The 26,696-nt window shown below is 49.3% G+C and overlaps 1 protein-coding gene across 2 annotated transcripts; it reads left to right on the forward strand.

Moving 5' to 3' along the window:
• Nucleotides 1-26,640, forward strand: Ss18l1 (SS18L1 subunit of BAF chromatin remodeling complex). Of its 2 annotated transcripts, XM_052184503.1 has the most exons (11): nucleotides 1-416; nucleotides 10,318-10,394; nucleotides 11,145-11,229; nucleotides 13,165-13,309; nucleotides 14,252-14,449; nucleotides 16,144-16,308; nucleotides 16,656-16,757; nucleotides 17,890-17,982; nucleotides 21,028-21,147; nucleotides 22,147-22,274; nucleotides 23,722-26,640. In XM_052184503.1, exons 1-11 carry the CDS (start codon nucleotides 348-350, stop codon nucleotides 23,746-23,748), a joined length of 1,209 nt encoding a protein of 402 aa, XP_052040463.1. In that variant the 5' UTR covers nucleotides 1-347; the 3' UTR covers nucleotides 23,749-26,640. The 2 variants fall into 2 exon arrangements, with proteins under 2 accessions (XP_052040463.1, XP_052040464.1); XM_052184504.1 differs by lacking the exons at nucleotides 1-416; nucleotides 10,318-10,394; nucleotides 11,145-11,229 and having other exon boundaries at nucleotides 13,258-13,341.
• Nucleotides 26,641-26,696: the final 56 nt, after the last annotated feature.

Here is a 26,696-nt window from a genome sequence, read left to right on the forward strand (position 1 = left end):
CTGCCGGCGTCGGGCGTCAGGGGGACGTGCGGCGCGGCGGGGCGGGGCAGGGCGGGCGGAACCACCGTAGCTCAGAACAGGGGGCGGCGCAGCGGCGACCGGCTGGACGCAGAGCGCAGGCCGGGTGCAGGGGGGCTCCGCGCGGTATCCGGTCCCGGGAGGCAGTCGCGTAAGGCGCCGGGACGCGGGGGGCTCGAGCGCGCATTGGCGACAGGCAGGTGGGCGAGCCCACGGCACCGCGCCCCCTGCGTCCCCGCCCCCGCGCTGCGGAGAATGGGCACCTCGGGCCGCGGGGCGCAGCCGGAGAATAAACCCCAATGATCACGGGCTGAGTCCGCGCCACCACCATGTCCGTGGCCTTCGCGTCGGCGCGGCCGAGAGGCAAAGGGGAGGTCACTCAGCAGACCATCCAGAAGGTGGGCAGGGCCGAGGGGGCACAAAGTGAGGGTGGGCGCGGGGCACGAACAAAGCCGGGGCACAGCCGCCTCACGGAGCCCTGACGGTGGCTCCGCGCGCCCCCAGGAAAGCCTGCGCCAACTTTGCCGAAGGCACTGGCAGCGGGGGCCAGGCGGCCTCGGGGTGGGGACCCCGGAGCGCGTTGCGCGGTGTCCTCGCAGAGCGCCCCAGGCAGCAGACGCAGCAATGCGAGACGCCGGGGGCCCGAGGCCCCTCCAGCCGGGGCGGGGGCTTGTCGCGCTCTGCTGACAGCCCTGGTGGCGACGGCCGCGCGCCTTTGCGCGCAGCTTAGTGAGTGGAGAAAGGGGCGCCGGCAGCCTGGAGGCGAGCGGCTGCAGCGAGCTGGCCGCTCTCGTGAGGTACTGCGGTGCCCTGCACAAAGGGAAGAGTCCAAAGTGTGCGTGCCATCCCCAGGGCCCGCACCGCTGTCCGGAGCTTGCTGCACGCGACGGACCTGCGGCTAGCGCAGCCCCGCCCCCGCTCGGGCCACTGGGTATCTGCGAGCTTCTCCTCCTGCACCCTGGCTTCTGACACCGCAGGTTTGTCCTGCAGTCTCTCTTAGTCCCATCCTTTAGTTTGGGTCAGTTTCTCAGAAAAGGCGTTTGCATAGGTTTGTGGACGTCTTTAACAAAAGAAAGCTTTAAGTTTTGGCTTGGACACTTTAGCTTTGTACTGTTTGCCTTCGCGGTTCTGAGCATCTTCCTTACGCGCTGGCTTTTCCTAATTCTGGTTTCTTTTACAGAATATATGAATTCTCTTGAGTCAGTTAGGTCCCCAAGGGCATTGGCCTCTCTACTCCCCAAGAGGCTCGCGGGTATTTCCTTCGCTTGTTGCCTGTTTCCCAGATCTCCCTTGGTTATCCTCCTTAGGAATATAACGGTTATCACAGTTGGCAAGCCCTAGTTAGCTTTGAGCAAGGGAGATTATTGGAGCAGAGCAGAAATAAGGGTTTTATAGATCTTGCCACATTTAACTTTTTGCAGAAGTGACTTAGTGAAGGAGCTACAGAGGCTACCTGGTAGAGCTAATATTAGCACTTCCATATGGCTCCACAGGCTGCTGTCAGTGTGGCTGTGGACTAGGAGTCTTGGTTGGTGGAGACATTCCACGAATAGTATCCAGGCACTCTGGCTGCCGGATCTTAACAGTCACTGTTTCCAGCACCACCTTTGGCTTCAACATTTAGTCAGAATTTTGTAGTCACACTTGTTCATCAAAGATCTTCAGTTTCTCCAGGCAAAGGTGTGTTGGTGAACTACCCCAAACATCAGATCACAAAGAGAAGATGTTTGCTGACCTCAATTCAGGGCAGAAATTCAGCCTGTGCATCTTTGGAAGTGGGTCTTAAGTTTAGTCTGTCAAGGTCCTTAACCTGGTAGGGCCAGCAATTCACTTCCAGTCTCTGTGAATCCTTTTGAGGAGTGTGGGAAGGCTTGAGGGGATGTGTCATATACTTAAAACGTGTACTGTGACCTGGCTTGATGATGTACCACTGTAATCACATTCTGAAACAAATGTGGCGAGATGCAAGGTTTAAGAACAGCCCGAGCTACATGACAAGTTCAAAGGTAGCTCAAGCTGTGTGTGTGTGTGTGTGTGTGTGTATACACACACACATATATATATACACATATATATGTATATATGTGTGTACATACATATGTATATGTGGGCACATATGTACATATGTATGTGTGTATATAAATGTATGTGTGTATATATATAAATGCACATATATATGTATACACACACATATATATGTATATACACATATATACATACATATATATACATATATATGTGTGTATATATATGGAAGCCAAGGGCTAGGGCTGTATCTTAGTAGTAAAATTCTTGTCTAGCTTGCAAAACCCCTAAACTACACACAGACACACACACACACAGTGCTAACCAGCCCATGCTAAGACCACTGGGGAGAGCTAGGGATTCTAGAGAAGAAGGCCAGTGGGTGGTGAAAGCAAATGAAGTAACAGCTTGTTCTTGGAGAACAGATCCTGCTCAGCCTTCACAGTCCCACAGAATGTCCTCTTCTTAATCTTTTCTAGATGGTCACAAGGCCACTTTAGGACTTTGAGATATTGTTGGTGACATATGAGTTAGCATGTAGCTTTTGCTGGTCCCTAGTCTTACATGGTACACATTATATGCTATAGAATTCATAGCACAGGTTCTGCCTGAGCAGATGTATCCGTGTCTCATAACATCCCTGACTGGCCACAACCCAGGAGACATTAGAAAACAGTTTGCACTCGCTCTGTCAAGGTGTGAAGAGTGTCTGGCTGCCTTCCTTCTGTCCTGCAGTTCTGGGGGAGCCTACCTCATACCTTCTCAACTTCTGGTGGCTCCCACCGCCTTTGGTGTCCTTTGGTCTGAAATCTCTGTTTTCCTCTTCTGGGATCTCCTTGCCTGTTCTTCTGCCTCTTCTTATAAGGTAACATTGATTTGCAGATAGCTCTCTGTCCACGTTTAGGGGCTTTCCATAGAAGCAAGGGTTCAAGGTCAGGAAATTTGAGCCAGCTGCAAATAGTTCTCGATGTGGCCATCAGGGAGTGGGGACCCAGAGCTGGACCCAGAGCTGCCCTGACCTGGAGCAAGTGACCTCATGACAGAGCACTGGCACCTGAGAGGGATGTAGTCTGAACTGTGCTTTTGTGTGTACAGTGTGTGTGCCAGGGATCCTGAGGTGGAGCTGCAGCTGGCTAGAACCCTCAGAGACACCACTGACCAAGGACAAACTCTGTCTTCCTCTCCACTAGCTAAGGGCTATAGCACCAATGTCCAGCACCGTGTGTTCCTGATACCACCAGCCAGGGTATAGTGCAGTGATTCCCATGGCTGCATGCCTATTAGAAGGCCCACTGGACGCCCCCTGCTGTTTCATGCAACAATTACACAATAAAAGTTATATATCTCTGTTGCTGTTGCTAATTACAGTGGCTTATTATTATTATTATTATTATTATTTACCTGCATGTGTATATGTGCTACAGTGTACAGGTAGAGGTCAGAAGATTCTAGAATCAGGTCCTTCTTTTTGACATAAGTTCCAATCTCCAGGCTTTTTTAAAGATTTTTTTTTAAAGATTTATTTATTTATTATATATAAGTACGCTGTAGCTGTCTTCAGACACCCCAAAAGAGAGAGTCAGATCTCATTTCTAATGGCTGTGAACCACCGTATGGTTGCTGGGATTTGAACTCAGGACCTTTGGGAGAGCAGTCAATGTTCTTAACCACTGAGCCATCTCTCCAGCCCTTTAAGATTTATTATATGTAAGTACACTGTAGCTGTCTTCAGACATACCAGAAGAGGGCATCAGATCTCGTTACAGATGTTTGTGAACCACCATGTGGTTACTGGGATTTGAACTCAGCACTTTCAGAGAACAGTCAGTGTTCTTAACCGCTGAGCCATCTTACCAACTCATCTCCAGGCTTCTAAAGGCAATCCTGTTAGGAAGGCAGATTGGCTGCTTGGAGCATTCGAGCTGTCCCCATAATGGTAAATGGTGTGTGGAGCTGAGTCTGAGTCTGCCATTAAAGTGGAAGAGGAAGGGCCTTGGGTAGCTGTTCTTGAGCAGCAGTCCTCCCTAGGGGAGCACAAGGTCTCTCTTCCCGTCCCTGGAATGGTGAAGGAATGATATCTCTTCATTCCTCAGTCTGGAGTCCAACTTGGGGAGGGAACAGCCCTTTGGCCTCTTTGCTTTCTGTCAGACAAGGGACCACTCTGCATGGTTCTCAGTCTGAGCTCCGCGTTCCTCAGAGAGAAGCGGGGACAGGTGTTCTTTGGAAAGAGACACACAGGCCTGTGCCCTCTGCCCAGTGAGGCCTGGCTGGAAACACTCCCAAGAAGGCATCTCTGGCCAAAGGCCAGATCTGTTCTCCAGTCTCACGGGGAGAGTCACTCGGAACAGGATTCAGTGTCTCCCACCTCCTTACACCCCTGTCCTTTGTGTGCCTTTGGAGAGAACACCTACACTGTTTTGTACGCAGTGTTCTGCCTTAGGCATGTTCCTAGTTTTCTGGGCCAGCGGGCTTGCCTACCGCTGTCTCTGTGCTTGGAGTCTAGGGCCGTTTCCAGGAAGTCCCCAGGCTAAGGTGAGGAACGAACGCACTGTGTCCAGCAGGTGCAGTGAGGGGCAGATAGGCGTACCAGCCATCAGAGTGTGGAACTGAAGCTGGGGAAAAGCAGTCAAGCTTCAGAGCCTAGTTCATGGCATGTGAAAGAGAAAGACCCAAGGTGTAGGCAGTGGATGGTGGGTGGAGGGGGGACAACTGTGGAATGCTGTGTGATCAGGCTGTGCATACTTGTGCTACCTTTCAGATTGTGTCTCATTGTAAACATGTGCATATGGGATCGTCTGTTATAGAGGAATTTTATTCCAGCAGCATGGCTACTCTAGCAAGGGATCATATCCAAAGACCTTTTAGGTCTGTATGATCTGTCTGGAATACAGACACTCTTAATACACACCTTCACTCCCTGACAGTGAAGGTAAGGTTAGCTCATAGAAGGAAGCAGCCATTGCTTGAAAGCTATGTTTAATTGAGGGGCAGACAAAGTAACAAATCAGAGAAAGATTTGACAGAATGAGTCAGGCATAGGATACATCCAGATCACACAAAAATAGCACAGGAAAGCTAGGCAACTTAAAGAGTAGTGAGAGACAGGACTGGAGAGATGGCTCAGAGGTTAAGAGCACTAACTGATCTTCCTTCTAGAGGTCCTGAGTTCAATTCCCAGCAACCACATGATGGCTCACAGCCATCTGTAATGAGATCTGATGCCCTTTTCTGGTGTGTCTGAAGACAGAGACAGCATACTCACATACATAAAATAAATAAACCTTTAAAAAAGAAAGTAGGGGGCAGGCGGGAAGAGTGATAGTGTGTGTGTGTGTGGGGGGGGGGATTTTACAGAGACAGGTTGCAGAGAAACCAGACACAGATGAAGATAGAACGAGCCAGAGAATGAGAAGGAGCCAGAAATCAGAACATACTGCCTATGTTGTAGGAGGACTTGGTATGAGCGTGAGGCCAAGCAGAACAATTCAGTCAAAAGCCGTGAGAAGGCAGGTTGAGTCAGTCAGATGGAAGATTAGCTTGTATGGAGGTTAGACGCTTCCAGGCCTATGCACAAGGATAGTTAGAACACACAGAGAGAAGTACTCTGGGATTAACCCAAGCTGTGTGTTTGCATAGCTTGAGTACAGCTCTCATCCCTTCATCTGAGGAAATAAAAATGACATTTACACTCTGGGCTGCTTGAGAGCAAAGAGATTGTTCTGGCTTCTTGGGCTCAGATTCTCCTCCATCAGTTCTATTTGACACATGCTTTCCAGGCCTCAGTTTCCTGCTTTTAGAGGGAAGATGATGTTGAGCTAAAGCCACTCGAGCAGTATGGATGGGCCAGACCATCTCAGTGCTGTTTTGCAAAGTGCTGAGGACTCAGTCTGTTGAAAATGGTAGAAAACTGTGGCCAGTCCAGAATCTTGTAAAGAGGCGGTTTGTGGCATGCGGTTTGGATTCATCTGAACATTCAGGGTTTTAACGTCATCCGCCATCTGTGTATCTTTCCTCAGTGCAGAGACTCTAATGGAGGCAGGGTGCTGTGCTGTGCTGAGCTGACTCAGTCTTCTAAGTATTCAGGGATGTACAGGACCAGAAATGCCACCCGTGTTGTCTCGGGAAGGTGGAGACATATTGTATCTGTGGTCATTTACTTAACCATGTGTGTAGTCTTTGAAAACTGGGCATATGTGTTAAGCATGGTAGTGAGACTACAAGGTTGTGTGTACATCTCACATGCACGGCCTGTGTGTGACTTTGAAGCCTGCACAGCTAATTCACATCTTGTGCAGTGGGTGAATGTGAAGTAGGTCTGCAGTCCTTCCCGGACTGTGCTCAAGTCAGGCGTCCATCTCACAGCCGCATCACCAAAGGCTTCTCTAGCATGGGTGACAGCGCCCAAAGCTGGGAACCTGCAGCATACCGCACAGGCTGCAGACTGCTCTGCAGGTTGGAGAACCTTTTCCAGGTGGGCAGGTGTGTCTGGGAGTCTTTCTAGTGGTCCTTACTGCTTATATACTCTTGAGGCCTAGTAAATCTGGTCAGTTTCAGGGACTTCCTGAAGCCATTTTGAATTGTCTACTTCCCATCTTAAGGAAGATCCATGCAGAATGGAGCATTTCACCTCTCAGAAAATCCTGTCCTAAAATGCTGGGTGTCTCACCTCCCCATTCACATCCTGGTCTTTAGAGAGCTTTTCTCCAAGATGGAAAGGAATAGGAAATGAGGGGATGAGGTGGACACTTGTGCTCAGGACCTCAGCCCATGGACGGGAACCACCAAACAATGGATGATGGGTCTTCTTACCCCAGTCTAACCTAGGTCATTCTTCAGTTGTAGGTGCTTGTGAGCTTTCTGAGTGGGTGCTAGGAATTGAACTTAGGTCCTCTGCAAGATCAACACTCCCCCTTAACCACCGAGCCATCTCTCCATCCTTATTGTTTTAATTTTTGACAAGGTCTCATTGTGTAGTTCTGACTGGCCTAGAACCCACTATGTAGACCGGGTTAGCCTTCAACTTTTGGCACTCTTTCTGCCCGAGTACTGGTGTTACTGGCATGCGTTGCCATACCTGGCTTTCATTTTGTTTTCACAGATTTTTTAACTTGAAGAGTTTTGTCTTTCCTGTGGTTTCTAATTCCATATAGTACTATGTATGTGTGTGGCTGCCGTGACTCTTCCAGCCTTGCTAGCGGGATGCAGGCAGGGGGCAGTCCTGTCCTGAGCCTTGACGACTGCTATTCAGGTCTCCCCCACCCCCACACACACATGTATTTATTATATGTAAGTACACTGTAGCTGTCTTCAGATACCCCATGTTGTGATCATAAGAAGAGAAAGAGGGTGATTGGAGAGATGGCTCAGTGGTTAAGAGCACCGACTGCTCTTCCAGGGGTCCTGAGTTCAATTCCCAGCAACTGCATGATGGCTTACAACTATCTGTAATGGGATCTGTTGCCCTCTTCTGGTGTATCTGAAGACAGCTACAGTGTACTCATACAAATAAAATAAATAAATCTTAAAAAAATAAAATAAAAGTCTAAACATTTGAGCAGAGTTTTAAGAAAAAGAAGAAGAGAAAGAGGTGTGAGAATATGGTATGTGGTGGTGTGGGGAAAGGAGGTACCTCAGTGAGCCCATGCTGAGACATCCCTTCCCCTTGAGGGACCAGACACACAACGGTGTAGTATAGAATAGATTTCATTCAGGGCATGTGGAGGGGAGTTAAGGGGGTAGTGGAGGCAGAGAGAGGCCGAGAGGGGGAGCCAGTAGAGAAGCAGAGGCTGGCCATGACCATGTGGAGAGGGGAGGGAGGGGAGGAGAGCCCAAGAGGGGGCAAGAGAGAAGCTGAGAGTGAGAAAATAAGAGATGCTTGAGAGAGAGGAGGGGCTGAGCATCGCCTTTTATAGTAGACCAGGCCTTCCTGGCTGTTGCCAGGTAACTGTGGGGAGGGGCGTACCTGGGTGTTGCCAGGTAACTGTGGGGTGGAGCTTAGACAGAATCCTAACACCCCCCAGAATAGGGCATCAGATCTCAATTACGGATGGTTGTGGTTGCTGGGATTTGAATTCAGGACCTCCAGAAGAGCAATCAGTGTTCTTAACCGCTGAGCCATCTCTGCAGCCCCACTGTTGCGTTGGGGCTGTTGAGTTGTTTGCCTTTCTCCCTGAAATCCACAGCTGCCAGCACTTGTCCTGTTCTTGTGATCCTTGGAAGTTCCTGGTTCCCGCAAGCAGACCTGTAAGGGTCTGGCGCTTTTGTCCTGTGTTCTGTCTCTCCTGTGAATGTCTTTAAACTTAGCAAGTGAGTGCCCTGTTTGCTGTTTTAAGGAACCATGGGCTGGAGATGTGGCTCAGAGGTTAAGCATGGACTGCCCTGCTGAGACTCCAAGTTCAGTTCCTAGCATCCTCACCGAGCAGCTCACAACTGCCTATAACTCTAGCTCTAGGGGATCTGGCCTCCTCTTCTGGCCTCTATGGGTACCTACACACGTCACGCACATACCAGCACACAAGTAAACACATACACACATAGTTTAAAAAAAAACAGATTTTAAAACATGGCAACAGTTCAATATTTCCTTATGCTTACAAATGCTAGGTCCTGTGTGAATCTGTCCCTCTGTGTGGCTGTACCGTAAACCTGTCACCAGCCTCTCTGCATCTTCCCTTTGGCTGTTGTGGCTTACACGACAACCTGGACATGCTGTAGGGGGTTTACTTTGCATCCTTGGAGAGAGCCTCTCCTTGAGAATGAGGAGTTGAAGAAGAGGATTCTGGGAGCCTTGCTTGTGTGGGTGGGCGTGAGGTGTGGGCGTGAGGTGTGGGGGAAAGTGAGTGAAAGTCCTTACCCGGCCTTTAGATCAAGCTTACTGATTTCAAGCAGCTTCTGTGTGGCAGTGCCCTCTAGTGGACACTCAGTCCAGGAACACAGCAGAGAGGAGGCACTTTAACCAACCAGGGAGCTGGGCAGGAGAGACTGCACCTGAGGTTCTACAGGCTGAGGTGTGGAGCAGGGAGCTGGTCTCAGACAGGGAAGGTCTAGGGACCCACAATGCAAAGTAGAGGAACAGGGCAAGCGTGTGTTTTTGTGAAGGTAGAGGAAGGTGGTGTGAGCACAGGAAGTAGCAGGTGTTTGGGCTTCCTCCCCTAGGGATACTGGTCACTCCCGGTAGAAAGTGGCTCAGCGCTGTGCCTCCCGGCTGTCCTCCGCCCACTGGCTTACCACACTTCTTCTGTCCCCTCCCATCTCTCCCTCCACCTTTCTCAGGTGCCCCTCAAGGACTGTCAAGTGGCAGAAGGCCCTTGTGTACCGTACCTGTCCTTAAGCTTGGCCCCCTTCACTCACAAGCATTTCACGCCTAGTGTCCCTGATATTCCACTCAGTGTTGACAGTCATTGGAACCAGTACATGTCAGAACAGCCCTGGGGTCTGTGGAGGTCAGACCTCGCATGACTGAGTTTGGGAAGAGTGGGCTAGAATCTCCAAGAAAAAGGTCAGCACATCCAGGACACCTTGGGAGCTCCAATAGTGCCCTCCAGCGCTGCCACATGTACCATCCACCTGGGCAGGTGCAGATCTGCGTTTCTGACCGTTTCTACGGTGCTATGGCCAATGAGCATGGGCTATGCCTGCTGGAGTGAGGATCAACTTCCTTCTCCCTCAGCAACAGAGTCCCTGGCTTGCACCACATTTCTGGGAGCCCACCCTCCATCTCTGACATGTTCATGCCTGACCATTCACACATCACTCCAGGTTTGTAATCCAGACCCTATGTGATATGTAAGACAGTCTCAAGACAGTGCCAGCCTCTGTAGAGTGTAGCCTGGGCCTCTGTCCCCCTTCCTTTCATGTCCTCAGGGCTCAGGGAGATCCAAGAGGACGAGGCCGCAGATTGGCGGTTGGTCTTCTCATTGTCTTGTCTTGTGTATCTACAGTACCTCCTACAGACCATATGTCTCCTGGGCTTTTCCCACTGGCCAGGACTGAACATAGCTTGCAGGGATGGATGTAAGCTATCCCTGCCCTCTTGTGGAGCTGAGATTTGAGGGTCTGTGGCGCTCTCTAGGGAGGGGCTGGGATGTGGAGTGGGTGTTGCTGTAAGCTGCCTCTGCCCTCTTGTGGAATCGTGATTTGAGGGTCTGTGGAGCTCTCCAGTAGGGGCCAGGACCTGGAGTGGGTACCACTAGCACACTCCCGAAGGGTCCTGGCATCCTAGATGTGAACCAGCTGCTGTGTGACCTTGCATGCATGCTGCTTACCTCTCTCCAGATGCTGGATGAGAACCACCACCTGATCCAGTGCATCCTGGACTACCAGAGCAAGGGCAAGACAGCTGAGTGCACCCAGTGAGTAACCGTGCCAGCCCAGCACCTGGCTCGCCCCAGTCTCTATGGCTGCCTTTTCCATGTGCTTCCTTGGTGCAGAGCACAGATAAGGTCTCAAGGAAGCCTTTCCATTAGAGCTTGGGGAAAAGAGGCAAGGGAGAACATGGAGAGCTGTTTCTACAGCCTCTATCCATGGTGCCAGTAGTAGACCCAACCAGAAGACAGCTTGTGCCTCTGGGTGGGCAGAGTACCTCAGACCTCTCTCTGACCTTCACAAGGGGCCTTGGGTCTCCTGGGTCCCCACATTGTGCAGCTGGTCCAAGAAAAGTGAGACCTTGCCCGTGTGCTCTGTGGGTGAAGTGTGGATGAGGAGCCTCAGTCCCCTGGGCCCTTCCTGTTTCCTCCCAGGGTTCCTCAGGACGTCTTCTCTATGAAGTCAGCTTCACATCTGGCTCGGTGGAGCAGGGCTCTGTTCCCTATTGCCATGCTGTGATGCCTGGCCTCTCCTCCTCCTCTCCTATAGACCCAGTGCCACCTTCCTCCTGGCTCATACCTCAGGGTCTTCCCAGGGTTCAGTCATGGAACAGGAGCCTGCTTAGGGTTTGGCTGGACCTGACCCCTTGCTGGATTGTGGAGAGCGGCCAGCTGCCCATTTGCAGCCTGGCCTAGGTATCAGTGTTCGTTGTCCTGCCAGGCTGGAGGTCGAGGCTGACTTGGTTTGATTTGGCTCTGCGCTGGGTGTGGCAGCTTCACCTGTATGCTTCTCCACAGGTACCAGCAGATCCTGCATCGGAACCTGGTCTACCTGGCCACCATAGCAGATTCCAACCAGAACATGCAGTCTCTGCTACCTGCGGTGGGTACTGCAACCAGTTTCTGCGTGTGTCACCTCAAGTAGACAGGTGACCTACAGCAGCCCAGACCTATGAGGCATCAGAAATTAGGGGTTCTGGGAGAGGTTGTAAATGGCTGTGGTGGACAGGAGGAATTGAGACTTAGCCTGCCTAGGTTAGAGAGGTGACCAGGGACCAACCCTGGGAATGTTAATGGTGAGTGTCATGACCGACAGGAGAGGGCTTTTTGCCTTTGTTGTAAACCCTTCCTTTTCCTCTCTGTTTCTGTGGTGCTGAGGCTTAAATGCAGGTCCTCATACATTGTATGCCCCTCTGAATGGCGTGAGCAGTCCCAGTGCTTATGGGCGTACGACTGGGATAGAAAAATAAATAAGTCTTTCCTAAAAATAAATAATAATGGGCTAGAGAGATGTCTCAGCGGTTAAGAGCACTATCTGCTCTTCCAGAGGTCCCGAGTTCAATTCCTAGCACCACATGGTGGCTCACAACCATCTGTAATTGCATTTGATGCCCTCTTCTGTCATGAAGGCATATATGCAAATAAAGCACTCATAGCTGGGCAGTGGTAGTGCACCCCTTTAATCCCACCCAGCACTTGGGAGTCAGAGGCAGGTGGATTTCTGAGTTCAAGACCAGACTGGTCTACAGAGTAAGTTCCAGGACAGCCAGGGCTATACAGAGAAACCCTGTCTCAAAAACAAACAAACAAACAAATAAGTCTTTCTAGGTGTACACCTGTAATCCTAGCACTTGGGAAGCTGGCGTAGGAGAATTGCTGGCTGTTTGAAGCCAGACTGGGCCATATATCAAATACCAAGTTAGCTAAAGGAACACACTATGAATCCTGTCCAAAAAAGAGAAAAAGTTAAAAGGGGAAATCTCCAGGGCAGTCACGTCCCAGATATTGCTATAAATACCTTATTGTCTGTTTGATTTTCCATAAATGCACTGTCCCCTAATTAAACTTAAACTTTGATGTCGGATTGTGTGCCTTTGGCCAAATGAGGTGATATGGCTGAGAGAGGGAGCCACCCCATGATGACCAAGACTGACTTGGCTGCAGGTGCCAGGGCAGTATATAACCAGGGAAATGACTCGTCCCTAGTACGTGGCTCCCTTGGAAGGTGAAGGCCTTACAAGTGGCATCACCTTGGTCAGCTGTGGTGCCGCTCCCGCCGGACACACCCCTTCTCATTTCTTTTCATTACTAGGGTTGAACATAGATTTACTTATTTTATGTATATGAATACATTATTGCTCTCTTCACACACACCAAAAGAGGGCATTGGATTCCCATTGCAGATGATTGTGAGCCACCATGTGGTTGCTAAGAATTGAACTCAGGACCTCAGGAAGAGTAGTCAGTGCTCTTAACCACTGAGCCATCTCTCCAGCCCCCCAAAATAAGTTTTAAGTCTCCAGATATAACTGTTTTGCCCAGAGTGAGCTTGAACTCACTCTGCAGCACCAAGCCTGGTTGGGAGCTTTTCTTGGCCAGGTATAGATAGATGGATGGGTGGATGGATGGATGGATGGATACATACATACATAGATACATACATACATACATACATACATACATACATACATACATACATACATACATAGTGTGCGCTTGCAAACCTTTGCAGGAGAAAGAAGATCTACCTTCCTTCTTCACCGCATGTTTGGCTGAGGGGATGGATGGAGGATGAGAGGGGAGGGAATACAGGAAGTGAAACTACAGGAAACCAGCTTGTGTGCTGACTGGTTCATCAATGAGGCATAGGCACCAAGACCCTTGGCCAGCTGATTTGTGTCTGAATGTCATGGAAGTCTCTGTCTCAGCTCAGCACCATGCTGGCTGGTGGCTGTGCAATTCCCACGGGTCACTGAGTCCCTGGGGTGGCTTATTCTCTGAGCTAACTCTCTTTTGCTCTAACCTCTCTTGTCTGCAGCCTCCAACACAGAACATGAACCTCGGCCCCGGAGCACTGAGTCAGAGCGGTTCCAGCCAGGGCCTGCACCCCCAGGGCAGCCTCAGTGATACCGTCAGCACAGGCCTGCCCCCTGCCTCCCTCATGCAGGGCCAGATCGGTAACGGTGAGCTGGTTTGCTGCAGCGATGTCGCCAAGGTAGCTATAGATAGCAGGCTGTAGTGGCAGCCTACACCCACCAGGGCTGGGCACAGTGCCTTCCCTCCTGTCCTGCGCCCACCTCTCTCCCACTGTCCTGGCCACAGGTACTCCTCTAAGCCTAGGTGTATGTGGTGGTCAATAACCATGCAGAGAACATGAAGCTGACTCTAAGTACCCAGGTCCACTTGACTCTGTCCTGTGGCATTTAATGTATGGTCAAGTGCGTCTGCGTGCGTTCTTTAAGAATGATAGTGTGGTATTTCCACTGTTCCGTGCTACAAAATAAGAACTCCTAATACCAACTGGGGCTCTCAGGAACCGTGTGTGGGGGTGTGGTGGTGTGGTATATGTGGTGTATGTGTGATATGTGTGGTGTGTGTGTGTGTGTGTGTGTGTGTGTGTGTGTGTGGTGTATGTGTGAGTGTAGTGTGTGTATATGTATGTGTGTGGTATGTGTGTATGTGTGTGTGGTGTGTGTATATGTATGTTTGTGGTATGTGTGTGTGGTGGTGTGTGTGTGGTGTGTGTATGTGGTGTGTGTGGTGTGTGTGGTGTGTGTGTGTATGTGTGGTGTGTGTATGTGGTATGAGTGTGTGTGTATGTGTGTGGTGTGTGTATGTGTGTATATGTGTGGTGTATATGTGTGTGTGTGTGTGAGTGTGGTGTGTATGTGGTATGTGTGTATGTGTATGTGGTGTGTGGTTATGTGTGGTGTGTGGTTGTATGGTTGTCTGTATGCACACACGTATGTGCGTGTTCATTAATCACTCGCCCCATTCCTAAGCATTATTGACTTGTGGTTTGCCTTCCTCCTCAAAGTCATCTGAAGGGAACTTGGGTATCTTTACCTTGAGGTGGAAACCTGGCCTCCGGTGCCTGATGCTACCTCTCCCACCCTTCCTGGCAGGTCCAAACCACGTGTCCATGCAACAGACGGCCCAGAGCACACTGCCCACAACCTCCATGAGCATGTCAGGCAGTGGCCATGGTACTGGGCCTGGGTACAGCCACTCGGGACCTACCTCGCAGAGTGTCCCCATGCAAGGGCAAGGTGCCATCAGCAACTATGTGTCTCGGACCAATATCAACATGCAGTCCAACCCAGGTACTGTCCCTACACCTGGCCCCATACCCACGGCCAGCTCCCAACCCTAGCAAACACAGGCAACTTGTCTGTGTGGCTCCTAAAGGGCGGCCCTCCTGGTGGGTGCTGTGGCTTGTCCCTAGGCATTTCCACAGGGCTGGGATGGTGGGCAATCTGACTCAGCCCTGAGTGGTTGCTCAGAGACCTCAGCAATTCTAGGGAAAGGAAGTCATTGGCTGACTTGGAGGAGGAACACTGGTCTCAGGAGAGGGACCCTGGCAAAGGCTGGAGGTAGAAAATATAAATGGAGATCCACATGCTAAAGATGGAGGTCATAGATATAGAGGTCATAGCAACTAAGATGGAGGTCACAGCTAAACCGGAGGTCGCAGCTACTTAGCTGGAGGTCACAGATACGGAGGTCACAGGTACTAAGATGGAGGTCACAGCTACTAAGATGGAGGTCTCAGATACTAAGTTGGAGGTCTTAACTACTAAAATGGAGGTCACAGCTACTAAAATGGAAGTCACAGATACTAAGGTGGAGGTCACAGCTAATACTGAGGTTACAGTAGATTCTGAACATGCATGTAGCCATGCAGGGGTCCTGGGGTACCTGGGACATGGCAGGACCCAATCCAGCTACTCCCTAAGCATCAGAGACACGGGTCTCAGAGGAATGTTGCAAAATAGGATAGAATGTTTCCCTCATGTTTCCTTTAGTCATAACACTGCAGGTGTATTTTGCAAGTACAGTGTTATAGTGTTTCCTTGAAGAGTGTTTCACATGTTTTCTTTTTTTTCAACATGAATTCTGGAAGTTTCCTTCCTTCCCTTGTTTCTTCCTTCCTTCCTTCCTTCCTTCCCCCCTTCCTCCCTTCCTTCCTTCCTCCCTCCCTCCCTCCCTTCCTTTCTTCCTCCCTCCCTTCCTTTCTTCCTTCTTTCCTCCCTCCCTCCCTTCCTTTCTTCCTTCCTTCTTTCCTCCCTCCCTCCCTTCCTTTCTTCCTCCCTCCCTTCCTTTTTTCCTTCTTTCCTCCCTCCCTCCCTTCCTTTCTTCCTTCCTTCTTTCCTCCCTCCCTTCCTTCCTTTTTTTCATCAGGGCTGGGGACTAAAGACAGGACCTCATACATGCAAGCTCTACTAGTGAGCTACACTCCCTCACTAAAGGGCCATGCCTGGCCTTGAACGTACTCTCTTGGTCCATGGTAGCCTTGAACTTGGGGTCTTCTTTCCTCCATTTTTTGAGTAGCTACGGTGGCATGCATACTCCACCTGGCTTCTACAAACTTTAAAACAAATGGCTGTTATTTGGTTCCTGTCGCGTGGTGCTGTTCCAGTGACTTCTGAGCAGTGTATAGATGGTCCACAGTGTGGCAGGGCTGCTGCTCAAGAAGTGGAGAGAGCACACTGTGACACCTTCAGGGCAAGCCCTGGAGACAAGTAAGGACAGGATTTTAGTTTCTGTGGCCAGGAACTGTGTATGGGCCTGAGGACCTGATTGGTTTTGCCCAGTGGCTCTTTCCTAAGATAGCCAAATGTTAGTCCTAACAGCTGAGGTCTGGCTTAGTACCAGAGCATGAGTGCAGCTCACACTGTCAGAGGTACGACTCAGAATCAAAGGTACCGGTTATCAGAGGGAGTCGGGTTTGCAGGGAAAGGAGCTTTACCCTAGCGTTTTCTCAGGTTTATTTTGGGGTCTCTGTCCTTTTACACAGTCTCCATGATGCACCAGCAGGCAGCCACGTCCCACTACAACTCAGCACAGGGCGGAAGCCAGCATTACCAGGGACAGGCGCCCATTGCCATGATGGGCCAGGGTGGCCAAGGAGGCAGCATGATGGGACAGCGGCCCATGGCACCCTACCGACCCTCCCAGCAAGGTAAGCTGAGGCCCTGCTTCAGCCCTCGGTGAGGGGTCAGTACTGTCTCTCCACGTGGGAGTTGTAAGGTTTGCTCCATGGCACAAGCAAGGATGCTAGATGTCTAGGTGCCATGGGGGACCGAGTGAGCATCAGCTTGCCCAGGGAGCAGATATTTGGGTCTGGGGACGCAGGTGGTTGTTGTTCCAGTTCCAGAGTATTTGGGTTAATAGGATAAGGAGGATTGACGGTTGAATGGTCCTGGGTGTGTTCCTCCCATGGGCAAGGCTTCTTTGCTGCCAGACCAGGTGTGAGCGTGGCTCACCCAACTGCGTGCTGGTCTTGAGTGTCTGGTCACATTCCTACAGGCTCTTCCCAGCAGTATCTGGGCCAGGAGGAGTACTACAGTGAACAGTACAGCCACAGCCAGGGCTCTGCAGAGCCCATGAGTCAACAGTACTACCCAGACGGTAAGGCGCGCTGCTGCTGGCAGCTCCTGGTTGATTGGCTCTTCATACCCAGAGTTCTGTGCCCTGCCAGCAAAGCATCCTGAGTCCCCTCCGCCTGAGCACACTGGGGCATGGACTTAGTCTCTGCCAAGAAGAGCGTCATCATGGGATCTCCCTCCCCCCCTGCTTTGAGTTTTCTCTGCCTCCCTTTCCCGGAAGGTAGTAGCAGTCTGAGCTGGCTGGAGCCACCCACTGCTGACAGTTGTATGTAATATGGTGGATCCCAACTTCTAGCCTCCTGACCTCACTTCTGCAAATTGTCACCTTTAGTTACCTTTAAGTGGATTTGTGGAAGCGATATTTAAATTGATCTTAATATTGGGTATGGTAGCCCAGGCTTATAATCCCAGGTCTCCGGTAGGTGAAGCAGGAAGAATAAGAATTTGAAGCTGGGGCAGGAGAGATAGCTCAGCAGTTAAGAGCACTGACGGCTCTTCTGAAGGTCCTGAGTTCAGTTCCCAGCAACCATATGGTGACTCACAACCATCCGTTGTGACACCCTCTTCTGGTGTGTCTGAAGACAGCTACAGTATCATTACATATAATAATAAATAAATCTTAAAAATTTACTTAATATAAAAAAAAAATTGAAGCTGTCCTGGGCTACTTTAGGAGACCCTGTCTCAATAAATATCCATTTTAAATATAGATTTTAAGATCTAAAGATGGAGGTCTCTTGGGAGCTCTGGCCAGGGCCCTGGTATCAGCCATAGCATGACATAAGCTTTAAGTCTGGCACTGGGGATAAGAGCAGGGTAGGTGGCAGGGACAAGTCTTGTACCAAGCCACGATTTCTGACGTAAGGTAGTGGCATGATCCAAAGGTCTTTTCGTGGACACATCACTACTACCCAGAAATCCCGAGGAGCTGTACAAGGACAGGAGGGAGCAGCTGGTGCTGTCAAGAAGGCTTGATGGTGTTAGGATTTTAGAGGGAGGTAGGGAGAGAGAGAGAGAACAGAGGGGCTTGGAGAGGTAGACTCAGACAGTTCTGCCTCGTCCCCGGCCCGAGCTCACTGTAGCAGAGTCCTGTTGTCCCAGGACCTAGGCACGGAGACACCTCCATTGACAGTAGGCCTCCTGTTTCCTTGCAGGCCACGGTGACTACGCCTATCAGCAGTCATCCTACACAGAGCAGAGCTATGACCGCTCCTTTGAGGATCCCACACAGCACTACTACGAGGGGGGTAAGAAGCACAGCAGGGTGTGCGCCACGCCCCAGTGCACAGGTGCAGCTCAGGCACAGTGGTTCAGACACGACACTACTAGAGCTAGCGTTGCTGGCCTCCAGTGAGCCATCGGCGTAGGTCTGTGAAGTTGGGTTTGCCGGGCTGTGCGTCTGGGCTTCACCCGTGGCTTGTGCATTTGGGAAGCAGGGCAGAGTTTGACCATGTTGGGGATTTTGCTGCTGGGAGACAAACATGGTTGTTCTTCCAGCCTAACAGCCCATGAGCTGACCTTCGTGGTGCTGTGGGGATGGGGTAGAGAGGGACAGCTGGGTGTTGTTGCTATGAGGCTCTGAGCAGAAAGCCTTTCTTCGTAGCATTTGCCCCTCTGTGGTGTAAATGTGCCCTTCCTGGCTGACAGGCATCACCAATGGGATGCTGTGGAATGTGGAAGTGAGAGGAGATATACAGTCCCTGAGCAAGTTGAGAGTCACAGGCTCAATCGGACTTAGCACACATGCATGTATATAGTACATATCTATTATTTTCTAAAGTGCATATGTATAGGCATGTACACTTGCGCACCCTCACCAGGGCCATCCTTAGAGACCAGAAGAGGGTGTTGGATCCCCTAGAGCCGGAGTTATAGGTGGCTGTGAACCACTTAATAGACTCTGGAAACCAAATTTGAGTCTTGTGGGAGAGTAGCTATTCCCTCTTAAACTTCTGAGCCATCTCTCCTGGATTTTTTGTTGTTGTTTGTCTTTTGTTTCTTCCACACCGGGTTTCTCTGTGTAGCCTTGACTATCCTGGAACTCAATCTGTAGACTAGGCTGGCCTTGAACTCGTGAGATCTGGCTGCCTCTGCCTCCCGAGTCCTAGGATTAAAGGCACATGCCACCACTGCCCAGTGAAATGTTTAATAATTGACCTATGGGGCTGGAGTGATGGCTTAGTGGTTAAGAGCACCTACTGCTCTTCCAAAGTTCCTGAGTTCAAATCCCAGCAACCACATTATGGCTCACAACCATCTGTAACAAGATCTGATGCCCTCTTCTAGAGTGTCTGAAGACAGCTACAGTGTACTTACATATAATAAATAAATAAATCTTTAAAAAGATATTGGCCTGGTAGTGGTGGCGCATGCCTTTAATCCCAGCACTTGGGAGGCAGAGGCAGGCAGATTTCTGAGTTCGAGGCCAGCCTGGTCTACAGAATGAGTTCCAGGACAGCCAGGGCTATACAGAGAAACCCTGTCTCAACCCCCCCCCAAATAATTAATAAATAAATAAGTAAATAAATAAATAATAATAATAATAAGTTGACCTATAGTCTCTCTTAGAATAACTCTGCATGGAGATGAATGTGATACTGTTTTGTCACATGTCATATGATTCAGCCCACGGGTTTGACTCTGGCCTGCTTGGTCTCAGTGAGCTCTTCAGACTTGATTCTCACCAGGTATACTTATTTACATTTATTCCTTCAAAACCAAACACAAGTAGGCAGGGCACTCCTCTCAAGCCTCTGCTGTGGCATTCTTATTTGATGTGCAGCCCCTCGGGGCCGCAGGGATAGAATACCAGTTGGGTGGTTTGGAACATCAGACCTTTGGGAGCTCTGGAAGCCTAAGATCTGAGGTCAGGGTGTCTGCAGAGCTACCTTCTGCCAGCTCAAGGCAGGTCAGATCTAGGCCTCTCCAGCATCTGCTGGCTACCGTCAGTCTGACTGTTGGCTTGGAGAAACATGCTCCAGACTCTACCTGCATTGTCTTGGGGCCTCTATGTATCTGCTCACATTTCCCTGGCTTCACACAGACCCTCACTCTTGGCATCCACTGAAGATCTTGTTTCTGATTAAGGTCCCATTCGTGTCTTAGGAAGTAAAGATAACTTTGAGAGCTCTAATTTACTTCTCTTTTTGGTTTTGTTTTATTTTTTTCTTTCCCCCCCCCCACCCCCCAGACAGGGTTTCTCTGTGTAGCCCTGGCTGTCCTGGAACTCACTTTGTAGACCAGGCTGGCCTCGAACTCAGAAATCTGCCTGCCTCTGCCTCCCAAGTGCTGGGATTAAAGGCATGTATCACCACTGCCTGGCTAATTTACTTCTCTGGTTGCTATGACAAAACACCTGACAGAAGAAAGGAAGGGTTTACTTTGGGTTACAGTTTCAAGTACAACCCATTGTGGCAGGAGCCTGAGACAGCCGCTGCATCTGCAGGTGGAAAGCAGAGAGGAAATGCTAGCTCAGTTCCTTTCTCCTCGGGGACCCCAGACCATGGTGCCACCTATATTTGGTTAGACCTTTCAAGAAACACCTTCACAGACTGGCCGGGTAGTATGGTTGTAAATCCAGTGTCCTTGACAACTATTGATAGCGGAGTGGAGTGGAACTTGACCGTTCAATGCACAGGACTGTCATTAGCCTTTGTCTGGGCAGCCGCATCACCCATTTTATACTATCTAGCTTTTCTTTTTTTTTTTTTGTTTTTTGTTGTTTTTGTTGTTGGTGGTGGTGTTTTGGATTTGGTTTTTTTTTCAAGACAGAGTTTCTCTATACAGCCCTGGCTGTCCTGGAACTCACTCTGTAGACCAAGCTGGCCTCAAACTCAGAAATCCGCCTGCCTCTGCCTCCCAGAGTGCTGGGATTTCAGGCGTGTGCCACCACCACCTGGCTACTATCTGGCTTTTCATTTATATTTTATAAAGTATTAAGACAAAGATGCCGGGCTGGAGAGATGGCTCAGCGGCTAAGAGCACTCTTCCAAAGGTCCTGAGTTCAAATCCCAGCAACCACATGGTGGCTCACAGCCATCTGCAGCAAGATCTGACTCCCTCTTCTGGAGTATCTGAAGACAGCTACAGTGTACTTACATATAATAAATAAGTAAATCTTAAAAAAAAATAAAAAAGACAAAGATGCCATATGATACTTAAGCCATCGTGGGGACATACTGCCTCTGGAGACATGGTGAAAGGATTCCTTCCTTGGCTACTCACTTGTCATGTGGGTGACAGGGAGCTTCCTGCACTGCCCAGACATGAGACTGTGCCCCTTCTTTCTACAGGAAATTCCCAGTACAGTCAGCAGCAGGCTGGGTACCAGCAGGGCACAGCACAGCAGCAGACCTACTCCCAGCAGCAGTATCCCAACCAGCAGAGCTACCCGGGGCAACAGCAGGGCTACGGTAAGAGGGACACCTTTCTCCTCACAGAGGACCCCCCTGGTGTTTGCCGTGGGCTTCATACGTTATGATAATACCGGTCCAGCAGATGTTGAGCAGACTTATTTGGGCGTGGCCATTAATCTCTGGAGAGGTTGGGGGTTGTGTCGAGGATTCCCATGTACCCAGGACCTGCTTCCCGTGTCTGAGATCATCAGTTATACCTGTACAGTGGTCACAGTCAGAAACCAACATCAGGGCCTGGAGAGATGGTGCAGCTGTTAACAGCACTTAATTCTCTTGCGGAGGATCTGGGTTTGGTTCTCAGCATCTATGTAGAAGATCCCAGCTGACTGTAACTGCAGTCGCAGGGGAGATCTGACTCCCTCTTCTGACCTCTGATTGATGAGAGCGATGTGCAGAAAGAAGGAAGGATGGAAGGACGGACAGACGGATGGACAGACAGCGTCAGGCAGTCGCTTTCAGGCCACAGGCATTGAAAGTCTACCTGGGTTTCACCAGGAGGCTGGACTGCAGCTCCGAGGCAGAGTACTGCCATCTGTGGTGATCTGTGCTTTACACATACACACGCACACACACAGATTCTCACACACACACACACACACACACATACACATCTAACAACTAAATAACAACTAAACAAATGTGGGCACTTTAGCAATCCTCTCCTGCTCTCCTGAGCCTTCAACGTAGTCTTCATAAGAAACCTGACATCTCTCTTCTGCCTGAGAATTTCCCTGTTCCTGTTGGCATTTAAGGTTCTGCTTTACTGGGTCCACTATAACTGACCTCAGGTGGTGTTGGGGACAGGCCCTTGGTGCTCCATATCTGTGTGGGCACAGTCCCAAGTCCTCACAGGACCCACACGGATGGCGTGCGGGGTTGTGGCACTACTGTAGTACAGGCTTTACCCACCAAAGCCACCATCTACCTGGTGCCTGGATGTTCGTGGGCATGGAGAGCTGGTTGTGGTTGGTCTCACGGCCTCTGCTGTCTTCGCAGGCCCTGCCCAGGGAGCCCCCTCACAGTACTCAAGCTACCAGCAAGGACAAGGTCAGCAGTATGGAAGTTACAGAACATCGCAGACGGGACCTTCTGCCCAGCAGCAGCGGCCGTATGGCTATGAGCAGGCAAGCTTTCTGGGTGTTTCAGGAAGCGCTATCTGCCAAGTGTCAAGTGAGGCCTGTCAAGGATTTCTCTTGTTGTCCTGAGGAACAAAGGTGGGACTAGTTGGCCTCTAGTCAAGAAGCAGTGCGCAGCCATTGTGGGACTAGAGTTGCTTAGAGGCTTTTAACGACACAGGTACCTCTTTTCCCAGAGGTCAGAAAAGAGCATCTCTTGAATTTGTGGGTCAACAAGAGAGGCATGCTAACTTAGTTATAGACTGAACTGGAGGTCACAACCACATTTATCTCTAGAGGAGGCACAGCAGTGACGTCTCAGGGACAAGCATCCCCATCCAGACCTTTACTGCAGCCTGTAGGAGTTCTAGCTGTGCACCTCAAGGTCCCAACCAAGTCAGTTGGACCATGACCTAGTCAAGCACAGGCAAGGTGTTGTGTGTACTGTATGTGCTTTCTGCTGTCCCTAGCCTCTGCCCATAGATGCGAGTCACTCCCCCAGCCTACTCCCCAGTTCTGAGGGTCAGAAGCAGCTCTGGGCTCTGTCCTGTGTCCCCTGCAGGGTGGAATAGCTGGCTTGTGAGGCGCTGGCTCAGACTTGACTCTCCTGAGTCTGCCTGCCCTGAGGATTATACTCAAGGCCTGTTCTGCCCTCTGCTTTATCCCCCTAGGTACAGGCACCAGAGACCTGTCAGGCCACTCTGCATAGACTCTTCACTGTGGGCTCCCCGGGAGCCCTCCTTAGCTCACTGTGGGGGAGAAGAAGCTTGAGTGTCCGTAAGGACAGTTGTCCTCCAGGAGACTCCCTCGGTGTGCAGGGCTCTGTTGGCTTCCAACCCTTCAGTCAGCCTGGATTCAAGCTCTAGTTCTTTCTCCATCAGATTTTGTGTTGACTGATACAGGTCACCGGTGTTAGTCCATGAGGGTACGAGGGACTCCCTTCCCGGAGAACCACCATGATGTCTGGTTAGGCATCATATAGCCAGGCCCTACCTTCAAAGAGCCAAGTGAGGACACACTGCCTGTGAGGAAAGCTAATGAAAATAAACCAGTCAAGAATACAATTTGTGGGGCTGGAGAGGTGGCTCAGCGTAAGCACTGACTGCTCTTCCAGAAGTTCTGAGTTCAATTCCCAGCAACCACATGGTGGCTTACAACCATCTGTAACGAGATCTGGTACCCTCTTCTGGTGTGTCTGAAGACGGGTACAGTGTGATATAAATAAAATACATGAATCCTTTAAAAAAAAAAAAAGAATACAATTTGTGTAAGGTTAGGGAGTGACTGTTAGACTAGAGGACGATACCTCTGGATGGGAGAAGTGTTCCCTCTCACTCGTGGATTTCAGCAGGCTCTCCAGGGTTCTGGCTGTGGGAGGAAGCTTCCTGTTGTTTAGGTATGCAGACCCTGTCACTCAGGGCTGTAGAGGTGTAATCTACATCTTGTTCTCTTTTAGGGCCAGTATGGAAATTACCAGCAATAAAGGACAAACGTTGTCTTTGGACCCTTCATAGTAGTATGTTCTGGACGAGCCGGTGGCAGCTCTGATGAGTAACGACATATTGGCCACCATCTCAGCATGCCCAGTGCTGTGTCTGCATGAGAGGCAGGCTCATTTCGTGCTGGGTATGATGTGTGTGCACCACTGACTGCAATGGCGTGACATGTCTGGTGCTGTATAAAGTATTGTATATCGGTACGACAGGGAGGTTGTCCTGTCTGTGTCGTCCCCCCCCCCACTCCCTCCCTGATGTTCTTAGCTAGCTTTGGGGGTCACCGTGTCATCACATGTTCTGTGCTCAGTGGCGAGACGATGTCTAAGATAGCATGGTCCATGCTGCCGTGAACAGACTCAGTCTGCCCCCTCTCATACCATTGTTGCAAAGTGGACTGTAAATTTTTCTTCAACTGGCGGCTCATAGCTTGACATACATATACCGCTAAGTGGCCATCTCCTCTGTGCCTAAGTAGGGCTTGGGGACACCTTCTGTGTCTTGGGTCATGTCACTATAACAAGGAAAATGTGCTTCGTGTGCAAGGACCATGAGTTGTCCTTTCCAGCACTTACCATTTGCCTGTGTCTCTCCAGTTTCCATGATCCCAAAGTATGTCTTTGTATTAGCGAGTAAAGAGGGATTGGTGATGGTATTCCCGATAACTGTGCCTGTGAGGGTGAGGGCAGCATGAGGGGAGTCTTTCCTAAGGAGGGTGGTATCTGAAGATCAATTCTCCATGTCTCTCAGTTGCTTGTGTGTAGTGTGGCTTTGGCCCTTGTTTATTTGGTGTCATCTCTAGGATTTTTGTGTGCCCAAAGCTAAATTTAAATAGAATTTAAAGTACTCATGTTTAATTTTACAAGCATTTGGCAAGTGTTTATATTACTTCTTCAGGACCTCTGAGTTCAGATTGCCAAGCAGATGTTCCTCTGCGTTGAGGGAAGTCTGGAACACACACTGCATTTTTAATGAATCCAAATAACTTTATTATGTTCTTTCAAATGAAAAGGACAAGTTTTATACAGTGAAAATTGGGTGATTTTTTTTTTACATCCCTAGGATGTTTAATCTAGTTTTAATTCTGTGCAAACATGAGAGACAGCCTTTTTGAAAAGGTTCTGTCAAAGGAAAACACCACATATAATATAGCACCTACATTTCTCAGCATTTATTTGAATAGTAACATGTTACTATGAGAAGAAAAGAACAACCTCTGAATGCTAAGAACAACCAAGAACATACAAAACCATCCCCAGGGATGCAGGGCTTGGTGCATCAGGCCTGCCCACCAGGATGCTTTTGCTTTATTTGTCTTATATGTAGCCCAGACTGGCCTCAAACTTACTATATAACTGAGGCTGAGCTTAGTGACCCTCCTGCCTCCCCTCCCAAGTCCTGAGGCCACAGGCATGTACCACCACACCTGTTGTCAACTGATAGTTTTTAAAATATAAAACTTAACCTGTAGCTCAGTGGGTAAGGCACTTTTGTGGGGTTTGCTTAAACTAATCTTGACAGTCTTGCTGGAAAATACAGTGCAAGCTCCATTTTACTTACAGAAGAGTCAAGGGCCAGATTAAAGGACTTGTCTATGTTGGCTACTGTCTTACTCTAGGACATTCTCCCTCTCCTGTGGGACCGATATCAACAGCCATGGGCATGTATGTCTCATAGGCACAGGGTTTAGGAAACACTTACACAGGCAAGGACTGACTATGTGACGGCTTTAACTTTACAGAAATGAATTTCTGATCGCTCCGTGACACAAGTATTAGCAATCTCTTCATCGTAGAGACTCATCATCTGTTTAGCTCCTTTCCTTTCTAGCAATTTTTATAAAACTAGTCTGCAAGCTCAATTGGGGGCTAAAATATCTCATTGAAAATGTCGAAACATTTTAAGTAACTGTGAAAATGGTTTTTATTCCTTGCCGACATGGGAATATGTCTTTTATGTATGCATACATGTGTATGTGTGTGTATGTGTGTATATATATATGTGTATGTTAAAGTGCTGCATTAGTGTGTATGTGTGTGTATATGTGTGTGTATGTATGTGCGTGCCTGTGTATGTTAAGTGCTGTGTTAGTGTGTATGTGTGTGTATGTGCGTGTATGTGTGTTAAGTACTGTATTAGTGTGTGTTAATACTTTTTGAAAGAAAAGAACACTTAAAATATGTGTCACCCCAAAAGTTCAATCTGAAATGTCTTACATTAAGAATTTCTTGAATGTTGTGTATATATTTTTAAAAGCACTTTGTGAAATAGTTTGTACATTTATTTCCTAATTTATACCTGATTTTGGTGTTAATATATTTAATGATTAATAATATTGTTTATTTAATGTTCTGTTCATTTTTATGTAATTTTGTGGGGGAAAAGTGATGCCAGTCTTTTTCATTTGCCTGTATTATAGCTTTTCTTCTGTAACATGTTTGGAAAGTCCTAGGCTGAAATGAACTCTTTGTGCAGGCGTGGTTGACTGTGTTTTGTTTTCTATGACTCCTTCTACTTGAAGGCCAGAAAAGATGTAAAGGGAGATTTGGACATCGCTGCTCATTCTTCCTCCCGTTTCCCACTTGGTGAACCTGACCGCTGATGACTGAGGTTTTCAGATGTGCTGACCACTACCCGAGGCTTAGCAGAAGCTCTGGGAGCTATGGTTGGATGGACATCTCTGCAGACTTAGCATATAGCACAGTGGGAGATGGGAGATGTCCGCAGAGGCACTGGGTAGACACAGGCCTGGTCCAAGAAGGAGGTGTCTTCCTTTCCTGTTGTACCAGTTTTCAGACCTGGGCTTCAGTAATGAGTGTCCATTCAAACTTGTAAAAAGAGAAAGACTTTCCATTTCCATTAAAACACTTTTTTAGCCATTACCGCATTTCTGTTTATTGAACAGTCTTGTTATTTGTGAACGAAGAACAATTTTTTT

The sequence above is a fragment of the Apodemus sylvaticus genome, chromosome 5 (assembly GCF_947179515.1).
Source record: "Apodemus sylvaticus chromosome 5, mApoSyl1.1, whole genome shotgun sequence".
In the NCBI taxonomy this organism is placed as follows: Eukaryota; Metazoa; Chordata; class Mammalia; order Rodentia; family Muridae; genus Apodemus; species Apodemus sylvaticus.